Raw genomic sequence first — 21,754 nt, forward strand, 5'->3', positions numbered from 1 at the left:
ACCTGGTTAGTAAGCAGTTTTAATTGTATGCCAGCTATGGAGCCTAGGACCCAGACAAAAGTGCAGATAAGGTCTGACTTTCCAGCATCTAACTCCATGTGTCCCAGGCCTTGCCTGTCTATAAAGCAGGCAGTTTAAAACCTTGAAACATTTAGCAAACCTCGTATCTGACTTGTATGATTTAGACCACATATTTGCATTTTGATGACACTTGCATTTTACCATCCTTAAGACATTTTGTTTCTTAAAGATTAAAGTCACGTGAACTAAAAAGCATTACAGCTTTTACCTTTCCTTTAAAAAATATTTGATTTGGTGGTGGCTGGCAAGATGGCTGAATAGGAACAGCTCCGGCTTGCAGCTCCTAGCGAGATTAAGGCAGAAGGCAGGTGATTTCTGCATTTCCCACTGAGGTACCCGGCTCATCTCATTGGAACTGGTTAGACAGTGTGTGCAGCCCATGGAGGGCGAGCAGAAGCAGGTTGGGGTGTTGCCTCACCTGGGAAGCACAAGGGGTCGGGGAACTCTCTCCCATAGCCAAGATAAGCCATGAGGTATTGTGCTGTGAGGAATAGTGCACTTTGGCCCAGATACTGTGCTTTTCCCACAGTCTTCACAACCTGCAGACCAGGAGATTCCCTTGGGTGCTCACACCACCAGGACCCTGGGTTTCCAGCACAAAACCGATGGCCTTTTGGGCAGACACTAAGCTAGCTGCAGGAGTTATTTTTTCATACCCCAGTGACGCCTGGAATGCCAGCGAGACAGAACTGTTCACTCTGCTGGAAAGGGGGCTGAAGCCAGGGCGCCAAGTGGTCTAGCTCAGTGGATCCCACCCCCACAGAGCCCAACAAGCTAAGATCCACTGGCTTGAAATTCTCGCTGCCAGCACCACAGTCTGAAGTTGACCTGGGATGCTTGAGCTTGGTTGGGGAGAGGGGTGTCTGCCTTTACTGAGGCTTTAGTAGGCAGTTTTCCCCTTACAGTGTAAACAGAGCCACCGGGAAGTTTGCACTGGGCAGAGTCCACCACAGCTCGGCAAATCTGCTGTAGCCAGACTGCCTCTCTAGATTCTTCCTCTCTGGGGAGGGCATTTGTGAAAGAAAGGCAGCAGCCTCAGTCAGGGGATTATAGATAAAACTCCCATCTCCCTGGGACAGAGAAACTGGGGGAAGGGGCAGCTGTGGGCACAGCTTCAGCAGACATAAACATTCCTGCCTGCTGGCTCTGAAGCAAGCAGCAGATCTCTCAGCACAGTGCTTCTTAACTAAAGGAGCATGTTCTAACCCAATGCAAGGAAGCTAAGAACCTTGAAAAAAGGTTAGAGGAATTGCTAACTGGAATAACTAGTTTAGAGAAGAACATAAATGACCTGATGGAATTGAAAAACACAGCACGAGAACTTCGTGAAGCATACACAAGTATCAATAGCCGAATTGATAAAGTGGAAGAAAGGATATCAGAGATTGAAGATCAACTTAGTGAAATAAAGTGGGAAGACAAGATTAGAGAAAAAAGAATGAAAAGGAACAATGAAAGCCTCCAAGAAATATGGGACTATGTGAAAAGACCAAACCTACATTTGATTGGTGTACCCGAAAGTAACAGGGAGAATGGAACCAAGTTGGAAAACACACTTCAGGATATTATCTGGGAGAACTTCCCCAACCTAGCAAGACAGGCCAACATTCAAATTCAGAAAATACAGAGAACACCACAAAAATACTCCTCAAGAAGAGCAACCCCAAGACACATAATCATCAGATTCACCAAGGTTGAAATGAAGGAAAAAATGTTAAGGGAAGCCAGAGAGAAAGGTCGGGTTACCCTCAAAGGGAAACCCATTAGACTAATAGCACATCTCTCTGCAGAAACCCTACAAGCCAGAAGAGTGGGGGCCACTATTCAACATTCTTAAGAGTCTCCTTTAAGAATTTCATATCCAGATTTTCATACCAGCCAAACTAAGCTTCAAAAGCAAAGGAGAAATAAAATCCTTTACAGACAAGAAAATGCTGAGAGATTTTATCACCACCAGGCCTGCCTTACAAGAGTTCCTGAAGGAAGCAGTATATATGGAAAGGAACAACCGGTACCAACCACTGCAAAAACATACCAAATTGTAAAGAACATTGACACTGGCCAAGTGCAGTGGCTCACGCCTGTAATCCCAGCACTTTTGGAGGCCAGGGTGGGCGGATCAAGAGGTCAGGATCGAGTTTGAGGAGTTTGAGACCAGTCTGGCTAACATGGTGAAAGCCCGTCTCTACTAAAAATACAAAAACTAGCTGGGCGTTGTGGTGCATGCCTATAATCCCAGTTACTTGAGAGGTTGAGGCAGGATAATCACTGGAACCTGGGAGGCAGAGTTTGTAGTGAGCTGAGATTGCACCACTGCACTCCAGCCTGGGTGACAGAACGAGACAAAAAAAAAAGCATATCGACACTATGAAGAAACTGCATCAACTAAAGGGCAAAATAACCAGCTAGTATCATAATGACAGGATCACATTCACACATAACAATATGAACCTTAAATGTAAATGGGCTAAATGCCCCAATTAAAAGGCACAGACTGGCAAATTGGATAAAGAGTCAAGACCCATCAGTGTGCTATATTCAGGAGACCCATCTCACGTGCAGAGACACACATAGGCTCAAAATATGGGGATGGAGGAATATTTACCAAGCAAATGGCAAGCAGAAAAAATGCAGGGGTTGCAATCCTAGTGTCTGATGAAACAGGCTTTAAACCAACAAAGATCAAAAGAGACAAGGGCATTACATAAAGGTAAAAGGATCAATGCAAGAAGAGCTAACTATCCTAAATATGTATGCACCCAATACAGGAGCACCCAGATTCATAAAGCAAGTTCTTAGATACCTACAAAGAGATCTTAGACTCCCACACAATAATAGTGGGAGACTTTAACACCCCACTGTCAATATGAGATCATCGAGACAGAAAATTAACAAGGATATTCAGGACTTGAACTCAGCTCTGGACCAAGCGGACCTAATAGACATCTACAAAACTCTCCACCTCTAATCAAGAGCATATTCATTCTTCTCGGCACTACGTCATACTTTAAAATAGACCACATAATTGGAAGTAAAACACTCCTCAGCAAATGCGAAAGAACGAAAATAATAACAAGCAATCTATCAGACCACAGTGCAATGAAATTTAAACTCAGGATTAAGAAACTCACTCAGAACGGCACAAATACGTGGAAACTGAACAACCTGCTCCTGAATGACTGCTGGGTAAATAAAAAAATTAAGGCAAACTAAATAAGTTCTTTGAAACCAATGAGAACAAAGACAAAAAGTACCAGAATCTCTGGGACACATTTAAAGCAATGTGTAGAGGGAAAGACCAGCACAAGACAAGGATGCCCTCTCTCACCACTCCTATTCAACATAGTATTGGATGTTCTGGCCAGGGCATTCAGGCAACAGAAAGAAATAAAGGGTATTCACATAGGAAGAGAGGAAGTCAAGTTGTCTCTGTTTGCAGATGACATGATTGTGTATTTAGAAAACCCCATTGTCTCAGTTCAAAATCTCCTTAAGCTGATAAGCAACTTTAGCAAACTATCAGGATACAAGGCCAATGTGCAAAAATCACAAGCATTCCTATACACCGGTAATATACAGAGAGCCAAATCATGAGTGAACTGCCATTCACAATTGCTACAAAGAGAATACCTAGGAATCCAACTTACAAGGGATGTGAAGGACCTCTTCAAGGAGAACTACAAACCATTGCTCAAGGAAATAAGAGAGGATACAAACAAATGGAAAAATATTCCATGCTCACGGATAGGAAGAATCAATATCATGAAAATGGCCATACTGCCCAAAGTAATATATAGATTCATTGCTGTCCCCATCAAACTACGATTGGTTTTCTTCACAGAATTAGAAAAAACTACTTTAAATTTCAAATGGGACCAAAAAGGAGCCCATATAGCAAAGACAATCCTAAGCAAAAAGAACAAAGCTGGAGGCATCATGCTACGTGACTTCAAACTATACTAAAAGGCTACAGTAACCCAAACAGCATGATATTGGTACCAAAACAGATATATAGACCAATGGAACAGAACAGAGGCCTCATAAATAACACCACACATCTGCAACCATATGATCTTTGACAAACCTGATAAAAACAAGCAATGGGGAAAGGATTTCCTATTTAATAAATTTTGTTGGGAAAACTGGCTAGCCATATGCAGAAAACTGAAACTGGATCCCTTCCTTACACCTTATACAAAAATTAACTCAAGGTGGATTAAAGACTTAAATGTAAGACCTAAAACCATAAAAATCCTAGAAGAAAACCTAGACAGTACCATTCAGGACATAGGCATGGGCAATATATTTCTTGTGAAAAAAGTTCAGAAAAGTCACTAAGCAAACTGATGACTGTAAACTTCATCAAGTTAACAGTAGTAATCCTTGGGGAGGAGGAACAATCTGACTTTCAGTTACCTAATTACAGGATTCAAAATGTCCAGTTCCCAACAAAAAATTACAAAGCCTTCAAAGAAGCAGAAAAGTTTAGCCCATTCACAAGAAAAAGAGAAATCCATAGAAACCACACCTCAAATAGCCCATGCATTGGACTTAACTAGAGAGACTTTAAATGAACTGTCTTATATATGCTCAAAGGTCTGAGAGAAACCATTGACAAAGAACTAAAGAAATCAGGAAAACAATGTATGAACATGTTAACTATTAGATATATAAAATTTAAAGTTGGGTTTTTCTCAGCTGGCTTTGGTTCAAGAAATTTCTTGATAGGATATGTTTACACTTCTTAAGTGGTTCTTGAATTCTATTCAGGTCTAGATTTTTAAAAGAGATTTGGATTCTGGCATTTGTAAAGTAGATTTTCCTATTGGGGTATAGCTGTCAAAGCATCATAGATAGTATTGCTAATGAATATAGCTAGAATATTCAAGTACTAGTTTAAAAAAAAAGCTACTGGGGGGTATCATTTTGTTAGCTTCAATACTTTACATTTTTGGAGAGGTGCTGTATGAATTACATGTCCCTTCTAGTATGGAGAAGTATCAAAAAATTTCCATTTTTTACCATGAAAAATTTTCATTAAGTAGTTTTCTCCTCACTGTCTATATTATTTTCAAAGGCCATACTCTAACATACCATAAAATTTATTTTTGTGCATTGCTTTTGCAGTGTTACTTGTCAGAGAATACTCAAGGCACAACCCCACATATCATAGAGATTCTTCCTTGCCTGTTGTAAAAAATCAGTAAGAGAATGTTGTATTAGAATGACATTTTTACATAAGCATGAGATGTAATTTTTAGTTAAAAGACAGTAAATAGTTAAAAGTTTATGCCTTGCCTTATCTGTGGGCTATCAGCCAGCTTTTCTCTTTATTCCTTCCAGGTTGATGAGAAAGCTCTGAAGCACATAACGGAAATGGGCTTCAGTAAGGAAGCATCGAGGCAAGCTCTTATGGATAATGGCAACAACTTAGAAGCAGCATTGAACGTACTTCTTACAAGCAATAAACAGAAACCTGTTATGGGTCCTCCTCTGAGAGGTATAATTTATTAAGCAGTGTGCCAGATAGTATTGTTTGCTTTTCAGAGGAATATATGTTATTGACAGAGGCTGTTATTTCTGTGCAGGCTGTAATTTTATTTAACATTATGGTAAGTGGAAGGAACACCAGTTTGGGAACCATAGAGACATTTGTAGTCTCAGTCTCATTGTCTTCATCTTTGTACAAAATGGGTCTGACAACAACAACAAAACAAAAACAAAATGGGTCTAAAAGTACCTTATTTAACAAGGTTGTTATGAGTAATAGAGAAAATATGTGACTGGTTCTATTATTTCTAGAACTCTGCCACCTGAGTAAATGACTAAGCTTTTAAAAATTAACAAAAATATTACATTTACTTGGTGTTATTCTTTAATCATTGCATGGTCAAGTTTGTTATGTGGTTTTTCAAGTCCCAGTCCTATATTCTTTTAAAAATATCTGTGGTTAAAGAATAAATTATAATTTTTCCTTAAAAGATAGCTTATATGAACAAATTTGGACTTCTGAATAGATCATTTATTTAGAGGATTAAATGTGCTACTTAATATAATTACTTTAAAACCTAAAAAAATTACTTAAAAGATGTAGACTATACAAAAAATATGAAAAGAAATTAAAATTCTTATTTAAAATTATTGTTGGTTATATATTAGTATATATTCTCTTTTTGTTTTTGCATATACAGTTCATATTTCTTGCTTTTACATCTAAAGGTAGAGGAAAAGGCAGGGGGCGAATAAGATCTGAAGATGAAGAAGACCTGGGAAATGCAAGGCCATCAGCACCAAGCACATTATTTGATTTCTTGGAATCTAAAATGGGAACTTTGAATGTGGAAGGTAGGCTAATTTAAAGTTGAATCCTTTTGTTTTCTTTCTTTTCTTTTTTTTTAGCGTATTTCTTTTTAAAAGACCAAACTTTATATCCTGAGTGTTTGTTTATAAATTTACTTAATCTGAAAACATAATGGCAGCTTATTTTGCCCCCTAACTGGGATTAGTAATCTCACCAAACCACTTTTCCCAAATTTGCTCGTATCTAGATGACAGATATAACTGTGTAAACAGGTTGTTGTGTTGTGAAATTTATTATATAATCTTATATAACTTATTTTGCTTGTGAAATTGGTATATCTCTTCTTTCTCCCCATATTACATAGTTTGAAAATGTTCACACAATGAGTGAAAATGCTTTCACAATGTGGTATATTTTTTATATACTTTAGTGATTAACATATTGAAAAGAGAAGTAAGTATGGTAAATATGCAGGCTTTTTCTAGGCACATAATGTAGTAAATATTTTCTAAAATGGTAAGTTTTCAAAATACAATCCAAAAAGTTAAGGAAATATACTTTTAAATTCAGTTTCTCATTCAGATAAATTTTGAATCTAGCCAAATAAGCTCAGAGATAAAATGCTTTTATAACAAATATAAAATGTTCAGATTTCATAAAAATTGAAGCATGTTTGCTAGATTATGTAGAAAAGGCAGTGTAGCATTTGAGAAAACAAATGTTTGATGTGGGCAAGATTTATAAGCATGATGTATTAGTTTTCTATTTCTGTGTAACAAATTACCACAAAGTCAGTGGCTTAAAACAATGCAACTTTATTACCTTATAGTTTCTTTGTGTCAGGAGTCTAGGCACAGCTTCATTGGGGCCTCTGTTTAAAGTCTCAGACGCTGATGTTAAGGTTTTGGTTGGAGCAGTGATGTTATCAGAGACTTGAGTTCCTCTTACAGGCTCACCCATTCTTGCAGAATTCATTACCTTGTGGATACAGGACTGAAGTCCCGTTTTTTGCTCGGTGTTGCCTGGAGACTGCTTTATCTCCTAAAAGCTGCCTTCAGATTATTGCCACGTGGGCCACCCCATACGCAATTTATGTATTGTTTGCTTCTGCCAAGCCAGCAGGAGAGTCTCTGCTGCTGCTTCAGATCTTTCTTTTTCCTGACTCTGACTTAATGAGTATTTTTGTCCCAACCTCTCTTCATACTGTCCCACTGAGAGATCCTTTGATTTCCTTTCATCCTCCTGTCCCCTTACATTTGCTTTTGACTCCTGTATTAGTTTGTTTTCATGCTGCTGATAAAGATATACCTGAGACAGGGTAATTTATACAGGAAAAAGAGTGTATTGGATTTACAGTTCCACGTGGCTGGGGAAGCCTCACAATCACGGTGAAAGGCAAGGAGGAACAAGTCACATCTTACATAGATGGCAGCAGGCAAAGGGAGAGCTTGTGCAGAGAAACCCTTATAAAGCCATCAGATCTCGTGAGACTTACTCACTGTCATGAGAACAGCACAGGAAAGACCTGTCCCCGTGATTTAATTACCTCCCACTGGGTCCCTCCCACAACATGTAGGCATTCAAGATGAGATTTGGGTGGGGACACAGTCAAACCATATTATTCCACCCCTGGCCCCTCCCAAATATCATGTCCTCACATTTCAAAACCAATCGTGCCTTCACAACAGTCCCCCAAAGTCTTAACTCATTTCAGCATTAACTTAAAAGTCCACAGTCCAAAGTCTCATCTGAGACAAGGCAAATCTCTTCTGCCTAAGAGCCTGAAAAATCAAAAGCAAGTTAGTTACTTCCTAGATACAATGGAGGTACAGGCATTAGGTAAATACAGCCATTCCAAATGGGAGAAATTGGCCAAAACAAAGGGGCTACAGGCCCCATGCAAGTCCGAAATCCAGCATGTTAGTCAAATCTTAAAAGCTCCAAAGGGAGCAGCTCTGCCTCTGTGACTTTGCAGGGTACGGCCTCCTTCCCAGCTGCCTTAATGGGCTGGCGAGGAGTGTCTGTGGCTTTTCCAGGTGAATGGTGCAAGCTGTTGGTGGATCTACCATTCTAGGGTCTGGAGGATGGTGGCCCTCTTCTTACAGCTCCACTGAGCAGTGCCCCAATGGTGAACTCTGTGTAGGGACTCTGACTCCACATTTCCCTTCTGCATTGCCCTAGCAGAGGTTCTTTTTGAAGGGCCTGCCTCTGCAGCAAACTTCTGCCTGGGCATTCAGGCGTTTTCATATATCCTCTGAAATCTGGGTGGAAGTTCCCAATCCCCAATTCTTAACTTCTGTGCACTCATAGGCTCAACATCATGTGGAAGCTGCCAAGGCTTGAGGCATGCAGCATCTGCAGTCATGGCCCCAGCTCTACATTGGTCCCTTTCAGCAATGGCTAGAGTGCCTGGGATGCAGGGCACCAAGTCCCTAGGCTACAAACAGCATGGGGACCCTGGGGCCAGCCCATGAAACCATTTTTTCCTCCTAGGCCTCCTGGCTTGTGATGGGAGGGGTTCCATGAAGACCTCTGACATGCCCTGAAGACATTTTCCCCATTATCTTGGGATTAACATTCAGCTCCTTGTTACTTTTGCATATTTTTGCAGCTGACTTGGATTTCTCAGAAAATGGGATTTTCTTTTCTATCACATTGTCAGTCCGCAAATTTTCCAGACTTTTATGCTATATTTTCCCATAACTTCATGATTTAGGAGACACTATAGAAGTTGATATGGTTTGGCTGTGTCCCCACCCAAATCTCATCTTGAATTCCCACATGTTGTGGGAGGGACTCGGTGAGAGGTAATTGAATCATGAGGGCAAGTCTTTCCTGAGATGTTTTTGTGATAGTGTAAGTCTCATGAGATCTGATGGCTTTATAAAGTGGAATTTCCCTGAACAAGCTCTCTCTTTGCCTGCTGCCATCCATATAAGATGTGACTTGCTCCTCCTTGCCTTCTGTCGTGATTGTGAGGCTTCCCTAGTCACGTGGAACTGTAAGTCCAATAAACCCTTTTTCCTGTATAAATTACCCAGTCTCAGGTATGTCTTTATCAGCAGCAGGAAAATGAACTAATATAGTAAATTGGTACCAGCAGAGTAGGGTGCTGCAGAAAAGATAACCTGAAAATGTGGAAATGACTTGGGAACTGGGTAACAGGCAGAGGTTGGAATGGTTTGGAGGGCTTAGAAGAAGACAAGAAAATGCGGGAAAGTTTGGAACTCCCTAGAGACTTGTTGAATGGCTTTGAACAAAATGCTGATAATGATATGGACAATGAAATCCAGGCTGAGGTGGTCTCAGATGGAGATGAGGAATTTGTTGGGAACTGGAGCAAAGGTGTTATGTTTTAGCAAAGAGACTGGCAGCATTTTGCTTCTGCCCTAGTCATTTGTGGAACTTCAAACTTGAGAGAGATGATTTAGGGTATCTGGCAGAAGAAATTTCTAAGCAGCAAAGCATTCAAGATGTGACCTGGTTGCTGTTAAAGGCATTCAGTTTTAAAGGGAAAACACATCATAAAAGTTTGGAAAATTTATGTTTGGGTTCTCAGGGACACCTGCTTCTTGGATGAGCAGCATGACCTTGGCTCACAGTCTTGCCTTCAAGGTTTAGTAACCTTGTTGGGGACCTATCACACTACATACAGGAAGCAAAATTTTAATCTCTCCTAGATATACTGTGTGGGGAGGGCACACTGACTGATTCAGGAAATGGGCAGAAGGCTTCTTAGGGGAGATGACATCTAGTTAAGACTGAGGAGAAGTGTTGGGGCAGTCCAAGTAGAGGGACCACTATGTATACAGGCGTGGAGGCATCAGAGCACCAATTCCCTGTGACTGGGAACGTATGGTAGAGGCAGTGCTGTGAGGAGAGACATGGAATTGGTAGGCTAGAGCCAGACCACAAGGATTTTGTCCTAAGGAGTTTTAATTCTGTCCAAATGTGATACAAAGGCATTAAAGGGTTTTTGGCATAAGAGCCATGAGGTTTATTTTGGTGCTTTAAGAAAGAATTTCCTGTCTGCAAAATGGAAAATAGGGTAAGATGGGATTGAGATTGAAAACAGACAATAGTTGTATGTGTTGTGGGGAATTATTCATTCAGTAAATGCAGTATTTTATTTAGTGTTTAAAATACCTCATTCAGAAAACACAGGGAAGTAGATTGATTTTGTAGCTCTTGTCCCAAAGAAGCTCACTGTCTAGTATGTGAGGCAGAAGAAATCATAAACTAAAGGGACATAGGAATGCTTACTTTCAAAGGATTTCATCATTTACTTAATGTAAAACAAAACTACTGAACAAAATATAAGTGCTTAGCAGAAGTTATTTTGAAAACAGTAATCAGATTTGATCTGGTATATTTGTAACCTGTGATAATATTTAGTCTTTTATTTCAAAGTTTTATTGCCAAAATAAGACCTACCCGTTGTTTTGAATGGCTACTAAATACTTTAATCAGGCAGACTTGAAAACACTGTTTGGTTTGCTATTTCATTGTTTTAAAGGTTTACCTTACCAGGACCTGATTGCACCATTACTAGTAGCTTTTCTGACCCTAAACTCTCTTTGATGATGTTGGCATCACACAGAAGAGATTCATGATAACACACATAAGTACAAATAGCTAGACAATAAAGTGATACACACACACATATGTGTGGCAGATTATTTTGCTTGTAGCTATTTCTTATATTCTCTTGGTTCTGTCGTCATGGGTACAATGAAGATAACAGGATTGATGGGAAAGCTGTGTGTTGGTTGCCCTCAGGTATCTTTAGCAGGTATCCTTGTGTTACTTTCTCTTGTTGACCTGCTGACACTACTAAGTGCCAGTATTCTTAGGTGAGCTGGGGTATATTGTAAAACAAACAAACAAACAAACACAAAAACAGTTGAGGCAAGCTACTGAATTGTTTTTCAGCTCATTTTAAAATAGCATGTATTTTTAATTGGAGTTAAAGCCCAGAGTAAATTTTTACTTTTATAAAGTTGAATCTCCACTTTGGTGGAAAATTTGGTTATTTTCTGTAAATCTCTTGTTCTAAAATTAACTTCATTGATGGGAGAAAATGTTGGACATTTTTCTAAGATAAATCTAGAAAGTGTTTGAGGATAACATCTTCATAATGTTTAATGGTTAAATGCATTATGGGCAGCTAATGAAGAGAGTTAAGATCTTATTTATGTTCATATTAGCAGCATCATTATTTGGGTCTGTTATAGACTCAAATTGACATTACAAAGAAGTAATCGTGATTCAGTAGTATGCATATATTTAGGGTTTAAAAAGTTTGTTTTTCTAATACAGTTGCATAATCAAACCTTTCTTGCTTCTGTGTTTTGTATCAGCATAAGCTGTCTGAGGATTTTGTTTAGTTTTAGTACCTCTAGAAGTCAGAATTTAGCGGAGTAAGCCTTGGCTTGGATGGACTTGTTGTGTCATATCAGATTCTGGACAGTAATTTGTCAGGCTCGTTGGAAAAAAATATATATTCTGATTTTTTAAAGTTTCATTAGAAATAATTGATTATCACATTTACTTTTCTTAGAAATTTTTCTCAGCATTGACTTTTTGTTGTTATGTCTTTAAATTGTTATAAAACATAATTCTAGTTGACATTTTTATTAATATTCTGAAAAAAGTGAGGTTGGATTGCATTGTTTTCTGTTATCTAATGAAAAGGACAATGTACTGGAGCAGATACATACAACTAATTCCACCACTAAACTCATAGCTCTTGTATACTAGTTGTATGTCTTTGGGCAAGATATAGAACTATTAACCTTAATTTTCTCATCAGGAAATGGAGGAGTAGTGACAGCACCTATTGTAGGGCCACAAGGTCGTTGGGAAGATCAAATTAGATAATGTATATGAAGTGCTACGCATAGTGCTTGGCATCAGCAACAGCAGCAGATGCAACAGCATCCTCCACTCATCATGTATCATCTCCACCTTCACTGCCCTACTTCAGGCCTTCATCAAGGCTTTCATCAGGCTTTCACTGTTTTTTGTAGAACCTTATGATCCCATTCTCCATATTGTGATCAGTGACCTTTCAAACCACAAATTTGATCACACTACCTGCTGGCTTAAAATGCTCCATTGACTCTTGTCATTGGCAGGATAAAATTCAGACTACATTATGTATATTGTTTTTATGGTATTCCATTACTCTTATTTTCTGTGGATTTTATGAAAATTAGTATTTATATTGGTTAACAGGAATATATAGATGTAAATAATCTGTTTAGATATTAGCAAATATAAGGATAACATTAATGGTTGATGGGCACTTCACATTAAGTTGCAGGTCTTTGATAGTTCATGGAAGGTGTCTTTTTGGCTTTGTTTTTGCTTTTTTTTTTATTCAAGTTTCAGGTCACTTTAGATAGTTTGCCTTGTAGATTTACTGCTTGAACTTTGAAGACTGAAGAATAAGGACCTCACAAAGGGAATGTAATATAATGGTAATAGCTTAATTGGAAAGGAAGGAAACTAGGTCAAGACGAGAGAGAATATGTATATATTAGGCTAGATGTTATTGTGAGGGATTTCCTCAAGAATCATCTATGTATTGAGTATTATGTATATTTATATCTTATTGCATCAAACAGCATTACTGCATATTGATGGAAATCTATGGTAGAGTGCCTGTTTGGAAACCAGGGATAAATGGTTGCTATGTGAGTAAAGTCGTCAACTGCCAGCACAGCAGAAGGCAGAAGAAATGTGTAGCTATCTACCCACAGCCTATCACTTTCTTTCTATTCCTAGCCATCTCTACGGGCTTCCCAGCCCTTGACTTTTTCTTCCTGTAAAGCTGATTCCTTTTTACAATTCCATTCTTTTTGAAGTGCAAATGTACCCCAAATTTCTAGATAGTACTTTAAGCTTAACTTGAATTAATTATTTCCAATTCTATTTGTGGACAACTTGTTACCTTTAATAGTTAATAGTCTGTGCCAGAGCCACTTAGTATCTAGTCAACAAAAAAGTACAGATGCAGTGCTGAAATTGAGAGTGTTTAGAAACCCCTTTAGCAATTTGACGGTACCTAAACATTTGTTACTGCATTTTACAAAAGTAACAGTCAGCAGCAGATTGGAAATTAAAACCAGAACCTGCAGCTAAAACAAAAACCCTGGTCTGTCACTACAGTAAGTTTGAAATGTTCTGGTTTATGTTGTTAGGACATTGCAGTCTCTGGATTTACCTGCATTCTGACAGCATGACACATTTTGTCAGAGTAAGAAGGCCAGGCAGGTAGTTTAAGATGGCAGGCACAGTACCAGGTGGGAAGTGAAAATATACTACACTGCTGCCTCCTCTGAGACAGCCATGCAGTGGGGCACCCAAGCTTCATGGAGAGGCTGCCTCCAGTCCTCAGTCCGAGTCTTTAAATGCTCCCAGCCCTTGCCCTGGACCTGTGTGGTATGTGAATCTTTAGGTAATTCTGGTGCTGGCTGTTGAGACCCTCTCAAGCTGTGCATCTTAACACCGGAGGCTCCACATCCGAGAGGGACACGCTGTCCCCACTGTGCCTTTTCTGAATTCCTGGCCCAAAGGATCTGTGAGCATAATAAAGTGAATGTTCTTTTATGCCACTAAGTTTGAGTAATGGTTTGTTATGTAACTGTACTATTGGGGAAAAATCCCTAAAAATTGGCTTCACCTAGAATTGTGATTTTAAAAAAAACTGGTGAGTGAAAAAAACCTTGTCCTGCCATTGATGTGTTGCTTTTTAAGTCATTATAGTATTTTGACTTTGTAAATACATGTAAAAAGGTAGTTAATAATTTCAGTGTCATATTTAATTGCCTAGGTATGTGCGAGTTCTAGGCTTCATCTTTTATGAACCTTAAATTATGCTTAATGCATTATATACATGGATGCTTTCTTAGACTAATAATGTATCCAGCACTAAGCTACAAACATCTCCAGACTTTACTAAGAGCCAAACCCAAAGGACCTGATTTTTCAGAACTAGTCTCTGTAAAATACCATGAAAAGAGGCTGTGTAGGTTCCTTTTAGCCCACAGTTTTATTAGAATATTATTAGGGGCATTTCCAAATTCAGATGATCCTAATATACTCTGCTTTGAATTTTTGAAATATTAGATGTTATATCTAATATAATTGAGCATTAGTAAACTAAAGAAGTTTCCTCTGTTGTAGGGTTTGCATATTAAATCTACATTGTTTTAAATTAATTTAATTTCTTTGCATATGATAATATTATTACTTTTTTTGGTACTTGGATCTGTAGAAGATGGATATAGCTTTTCTTAGAATACTAGAACACATGAGCCTCTTTTTCGCTTTTGCCATTATTTTCTTCCTCCTCAATTGTCCATTCACCTACACATTTATTAACCATAAGATAAAATAATAAGTGTAATTTATTGAGCATCTGCTATGTGCCAGGGACTATGCTAGGTGCTTTGCATACTATTAATTCATTTTATCATCTGCAAATGCAAAATATATATTATTTCCATTTGACAGACAAGGAAATAGGTTTGTATCTTAATATTTGAATTAAAGCAAAAATAACATAAGGTTGTTATTTCTAAATGGTTTTTGACCCACAAGTCTAGTGCCTTGTATATAAATACCTGTTTATCAACAAGAGAGCCATATCTGACTTTACCCAAGTAGCTAAATTACTCAGATACATGTATTTTCATTTAATGGATCAATTTGTCCATTAGTACTTTTTTTAACCCTGGCAGAAAAATATTTTTATAGTAATCCTAACCTGAGTTTCACGATGGAATACTGAAAATAACTCATGGCTATTAATGGTAGCTTTGTTGAGGTTTAAGAGGGAGGTTAATACTGGGGTCTGGAATCTACTCAGTTAATCCCCCAGCTCTACCCTGTGCTAGTTGTGTGACCTTGTCAAGCCTCTTCAGCTTCCTTATCTGTGAAATAGGGATGTTATAACTGTACTCTGAGGTAAGCTCATTTGGTTTTTTAATTATGTGAGAAATTTTACTAAAATAGACATTTTTTTCTTTTTTGTATTTGTAAGGACTAGTTTGGGCTTTGCATGCATTTTACATGGGACTAAACAGGGCAATCTTTGCAGTTGTATTGTTGGTGTGTGTGGCACTTTTTCTTAGAATTCTCATGATTTGTTCATTTATAACAGCAGTAGTCTTATGCTTTATGCTAACTTTTTAAAAATTGGCTTTTCTCAGTTTTTTTTAACAGGGGCTTTGAAACACCAAAAAATTAGTTCTTTGAACATTGGGCATCATAAATATGTTTATTTTGAGCTTAGTCTTCAGTTTAACATGTGTCATATCTATAAAGATTTTAATGAGAACAGGAAAACAATTGTATATATTTGAATAATTATACAAATTATAATTGAAAGAAAAATACCATGCCAGATTAAAACTAATGTTAATTCTTGTGATCATTTTTTCTGGGATCTGGTGTTTTTATTTAGCATAATGGACATCAACTTTATGATATTGGAATATACAATAATTTTTCCTTTGAAATTAATAATTAATGTTGATTATGGCTTTACTTAGAAGTTAAGCAGGTTTCTAGCCCAAGATCTTTGTATGTGTTGTTCTCTCCTCTTGGACGACTCTTCCCTACTTTCATCGCATTTCTTCTCATTAGGGCTCACCTAAACCCCATTTCTCCACAGACGTTTTCCCTCTACATTGCTGTACTCCCCATTCCTCCTAGTTTTTTCATAAATCGATTTCTTTCATAGATTTTATTACAGCTTTAAGCTACATTATTTGTTCTTTTTACCTGTTTGTTGTCTGCCTCTGCCCATTATAACTAAGCTCCACAGGATAGAGGGCAATGGGTCTTACCTACTGCTTTCATATGGAGTGACTAGGAGAGCGTTGACGATGCCACCAGCAGTCGATGCTCAGTAACTATGATGAGTAGCAGTGAAGGAAAGAGGTAAGTAGCATCATCCCAATTTTACAAGGTCACACAGCTGCTCAGTGGTAGGACTGGAATTTAATTCCAGTAGTCAGTCTAATTCCAAACACTTTGTTTGGACCCAGGAGAAAGCAGTTTTATATAATCCTGTGATAAGAATCATTACTGATATTTTACAAATGAGGAAACTGGGGTTCTTTGTGACTTTATCAGAGGTGCATTACTACAAAACTAGAAAAGCAGTTTATTTGGTCTCAAGCTCAGTGTTCTCTAGTGCAAATCAGAAATGGCTTTTATAAGCTTACTTTTTGTGTGTTGTGCAATCTTTTTCTGCGATCATTTGAACTCAATCTAAATCTACCCTAATGTGCTTTGCTGCAAACTTCTCCTAAAGAAGGAAAAGTAAAAGAGTACATTTTCTATTTCAATCTTGCACCCTTAGCTAAGCCCAGCTAATGGTGTTAAACAGATAGCAATTTTGAACTTGGAGGCTTGTTTCATTCCCAGTGTTGTCAGTAATTCTGTCTTTTTTTCAGCAAATATTTACTGAGTGCCACCTATTTGCCTGATTCTGTTGTAGCTAAGCACTGGAGAAAACTATGCTGAGCAAGACTCAGACCCTACTCTCAACGTAGTGACTATGTAAAAATATTTAAAGCAGCCTTTTCTTAAAAAAAAAAATGTAATACAGAAATGAATGAGATACCTGTAGTCACTAAACTGGAAAGATGCCCATGAGATAATGTTCATTTTAAAACTGAATTGCAGCCCATGAGATGTATCATGAGTCTACTTTTTGTTAAAAACGAAAGTGTATGGGCTGGGTATGGTGGCTCACGCCTGTAATCCCAGCACTTTGGGAGGCCGAGGCGGGCAGATCACCTGAGGTCAGGAGTTCGAGACTAGCCTGACCAACATGGAGAAACCCCATCTCTACTAAAAATACAAAAAATTGGCCGGGCATGGCAGCACATGCCTGTAATCCCAGCCACTCAGGAGGCTGAGGCAGGAGAATCGCTTGAACCCGGGAGGTGGAGGTTGCGGTGAGCCGAGATCGTGCCATTGCATGCCAGCCTGGGCAACAAGAGTGAAACTCCGTTTCAAAAAAAAAAAGAAAGTGTATGAATTATATAAAAAGAGTAACCTCCAAAACTGTGAATAATTACTATATCTGGAAGTGGGATTTGATAAGCAGAAGGTAGAACTTTCTTCTATACATTTTTCTAATGATAGGATCAAGAGTAATTTTTTTACTTTTTAAATATTTCTTAGCATTTTCAATATAAAAAAATTAAAGGATGTAGAGAATATTTTTATATGGAGAACGTTTATAGATATACTATATTTTAAGTGAAAAACAGTATTAGAGTATGATTTTGATTTTCTGATGTATCTAAATTTTCTCTGTAATATGACTTTTAAAATATGAGAATAAAGAAGTTTTTATTAAAGCATTATTCCTGCCCTGTTTTCATTAAGAATCAAATAAAAACAAATAAACAAGAAAACTAAAGCAAGATAAAGATCCTAACTAAAAATGGGAGTTGGTGGTAGTGGGAATGTATAAATAGGGAAGCACCTTATTTTCTGATTTTTGGTCTTTCCTGATGTGTCATCAGTTTATTTGCTTAATTTTAATGCTAATAATGACAGCTAACATTTACTGGGTGCTTATTAAAGCCAGATACTGTTCTAAGTACTTTACATATGTTAATCCTCCGAGGTATGCTCTATTATTATCCCCATCTTAAAGATGAGGCTCAGAAAAGTTAAATATTTTGCCTAAGGTTACAGAACTAGTTAAGTGGCACCCCTATGATAAAAAGCTATGTAGTCTTTCTTTTGCTATTTCTAAGTTCCAGTTTGTGAGCTCTAAATACCAATCCAATTTTCAATAGAAGTTTAGGTTTTTCTGCATTAATAGAAAGAGATTATTAATTTTAGGTCAGGATTCTGGCAGTCCTAGTGTCCAAATGTATTTTTCAGCCCCATCAGGGATTGTGAAAGAGCCTTTGTGATTTCTACATCTCCCCAGAAATGAACAGATACAGCTGATAAAATTGAAGCTAACATGTTGGTTACATTCTGTTTTTTTTCCTCTGGGTGGGCAGCTTGGCATAATGGAAAAATCATGGGTTTTAGCTTCAGTTAGATTTCAGTTTAATTCTGGCTTCAGGATTTTCTAGCACAAGCCTTTACTTTGTTTCTTCACTTGCAAAATAAAGATGATAATACTGCCCTTTTAGGATGGTTGTGAGGATTACATGAAATTATGTAGGCAAAAGACCTTTAACATAGAGTCAGGCATATATTAGGATCTTAATAAATATTAAGGCATTTCATCAGGTAGGTGTATCAGAATAAAATGAGGATTAGTCTTGGGAAACAAATTCTACCTGATTTTCTACTATAAAATGCAGGTGCAACTGCTGCTGGAGAATATTCTGCAAAAAAGTATTAATATTTTAAGATGCCTGATTAATTTATTACATCCTTATATACAGATTTAAATGATTTGTGACAATTAATAAGTTTATTCTTAATTATGCTTGCATTTCAAATCATGGTGATGTAAAACATTGTAGTGAATTATCTCACAAACATACATTTTGAAAATCAAAATCTGGTAATAATAGGAATGTTTTCTCTCAAATCATACTAAACTCATGTAGCATTCTTTGATTAGTTTTCTCATATGAGCTTTGCCCACCTTGGTCTTTTAGATCTTTTAGGTGTTCTCACAGTTTTGTCGGTTTTGCAATACATTTTTCTTTTTTTTTTTTTTTTGAGACAGAGTCTTGCTCTGTCGCCCAGCTTAGAATGCAAAGATGCCATCTTCCCTCACTGCAGCCTCCACCTCCCAGGTTCAAGCAATTCTCCTGCCTCAGCCTCCCGAATAGCTGTGACTACAGGTGCATGCCACCACGCCCAGCTAATTTTTGTAGTTTTGGTAGAGATGGGGTTTCATCATGTTGGCCAAGCGAGTTTTGAACTCCTGACCTCAAGTGATCCACCCGCCTTGGCATCCCAAAGTGCTGGGATTACAGGCATGAGCCATAGCACCAGTCCTGTAGTACATTTTTCTATCACTTTTTGCTAATCTTTTCTTTTTTCTGCTATTTAATATTAAATGTTACCCATTTCTACTTGTGCTTTTTTTTTTTCCACCTTTTCCTTTGGGGTGATTTAAAAAAATTGATGCATTTTACTCTGCTGCCTGTACAGAAAAATATCTTAGTATATTTATTAGAGTGATGGCAGGCCTGACCTGTGCTGCCCATCGGTATCTAATGTAGTTTAGAATCATGATGCCTTCTCAAAAAGGGTGGATGAGAACTTAGATTCTGACTGGGGAACCAAGGAGCTGCCTTTTCAGTTGATTTGGGATATATTTCTTAGTTTATTTAAAATTGCTTTTCTGGTCGAGCACGGGGCTCATGGTAATCCCAGCAGTTAGGGAGACCGAGGGTGGGTGGATCACTTGAGGTCAGGAGTTCGAGACCAGCCTGGCCAATATAGTGAAACCCCGTCTCTACTAAAAATACAAAACTTAGCTGGGTGTGGTGGTCTGCGCCTATAATCCCAGCTACTTGGGAGGCTGAGGCAGGATAATCACTTGAACCCGGGAGGTGGAGGTTGCACTGAGCTGAGACTGCACCACTGTACTCCAGCCTAGGCCACAGAGTGAGGCTCTATCTCCAAAAAAAAAAAAAAAGAAAGAAAGAGAAAAGAAAAGAAAGATTGCCTCTCTTACAATTTAATAATTGAGTATATTTGTTATGTGTTTAATAGATGAGCTCAGTTTCAAAATACTTACTTTGTATATGACTTTATGATTTAACTAACCTAAGATAAAAGGTATTGGGCTTAAGGAAATCCAAGAATGATTGGATGATGAATCCAAGAATGATTGGAAATCCAAGAATGACTTCTTAGGTATTATTTCATTTTGAATGAAATGGATATATATGAAAACTAACTTCTTTTAAAAACACAATTTTCGGCCAGGTGCAGTGGCTCACACCTGTAATCCCAGCACTTTGGGAGGCCTAGGCGGGTAGATCATGAGGTCAGGAGTTTGAGACCAGTCTGGCCAACATGGTGAAACGCCATCTCTACTAAAAATACAAAAATTAGCCAGATGTGGTGGCAGGCGCCTGTAATCCCAGGTACTCCAGAGGCTGAGGCAGGAGAATCACTTGAACCCGGGAGGCGGAAGTTGCAGTGAGCCAAGATCATGCCACTGTACTCCAGCCTGAGCAACAGAGCAAGATTTTCTCTCAAAAAAAAAAAAAAAAAAAAAACCCACAATTTTCAGTTTCTACCTTTGTGAGTTTATTTTACTATATTAAGGGAATTCTTTTTTTTTTTTTTTTTTTTTGGGACAGGATCTCTCTCTGTCGCCCAGGCTGGAGTTCAGTGGCGCAATCTCGGCTCACTGCATCTTCCACCTCCCGGGTTCAAGCAATTCTCCCACTTCACCCTCCCGAGTAGCTGGGATTACAGGGCCGTGCCACTAAGCCTGGCTAATTTTTGCATTTTTAGTAGAGACAGGGTTTCACCATGTTGGCCAGGCTGGTCTCGATCTCCTGACCTCAGGTGATCCACCTGCTTTGGCCTCCCAAAGTTCTGGGATTACAGGGGTGAGCCACTGCACCTGGCCAGGAATTCTTATTTTAAAAAAATAATTTTCTTTATAAATTTTACTCTCACTATATTATCTCAGCATAGTAATGGATATGAAGTATGTGCATTATTAACAAAATTACTTGTTTTATTCTATAGTCTAATGTACATCATCATCAATTCAGTAACTGAAAATAATATTTTAAGTACTAAGTGTAATGACTTTTCCTCTTTACTATCAGCAGTTTCCTAAGTTTGTTTATTTGTTAAATAATAAGCTGTTCAGGAATTTGTCATTCTCTTTTCTAGGATAGTACTTTTGATGTAAGAAGGCTGGTCCCTGAGAGTGCTTGAGTACATAAATGAAAGTGTTAATTGTTAGTGAAAACAATAATAAAAAATCAGAAATTCTTTTAAGTAGATTGGATCTGGAACAAAGTGAAAAGATTTTATATTTTCCTATTAATATAGTTCTCCAGTATAGTTCCATAGACTCATAGTACCCCTTAATTCTAAATTGTAGATTAGGAAATTTTTTGTATTTTCCTTTTAGAAGAATTGAAATCAAATTCTGCCACATCTGCCAAGCCTGGCTGAACTTTCATTCTGTATGCATCGTTATTCATCCTTCATCTGTAGTCCAGGATACTTAGTTATTCTCGTGATGACTTAATTTTTTCTCTTCCTCCTGATTATCATAGATATTAGGGGCCCTCACTGGAATAATTTAAGAAAAATTCTTCCCTAAACAGCAGATCTGAAAAGCTTACTCCCCAAATACTTATTTATTCGATGTACTATACAAGGGACCTT

The 21,754-nt window shown here is 37.9% G+C and overlaps 1 protein-coding gene across 12 annotated transcripts in view; it reads left to right on the top strand.

Moving 5' to 3' along the window:
- TDRD3 (tudor domain containing 3) overlaps positions 1-21,754 on the top strand; it is a 181,991-nt gene that overhangs the window by 113,687 nt on the left and 46,550 nt on the right. For all 12 annotated transcript variants that reach the window (XM_058437965.1, XM_058437964.1, XM_032150984.2 and 9 more), the window contains 2 exons: positions 5,425-5,581; positions 6,301-6,426. In XM_058437965.1, the coding sequence (XP_058293948.1) occupies positions 5,425-5,581; positions 6,301-6,426 (283 nt within the window). The remainder of the gene's footprint in view (positions 1-5,424; positions 5,582-6,300; positions 6,427-21,754) is intronic.

This window comes from Hylobates moloch, unplaced genomic scaffold (genome assembly GCF_009828535.3).
Source record: "Hylobates moloch isolate HMO894 unplaced genomic scaffold, HMol_V3 SCAFFOLD_4, whole genome shotgun sequence".
Classification (NCBI taxonomy): domain Eukaryota; kingdom Metazoa; phylum Chordata; class Mammalia; order Primates; family Hylobatidae; genus Hylobates; species Hylobates moloch.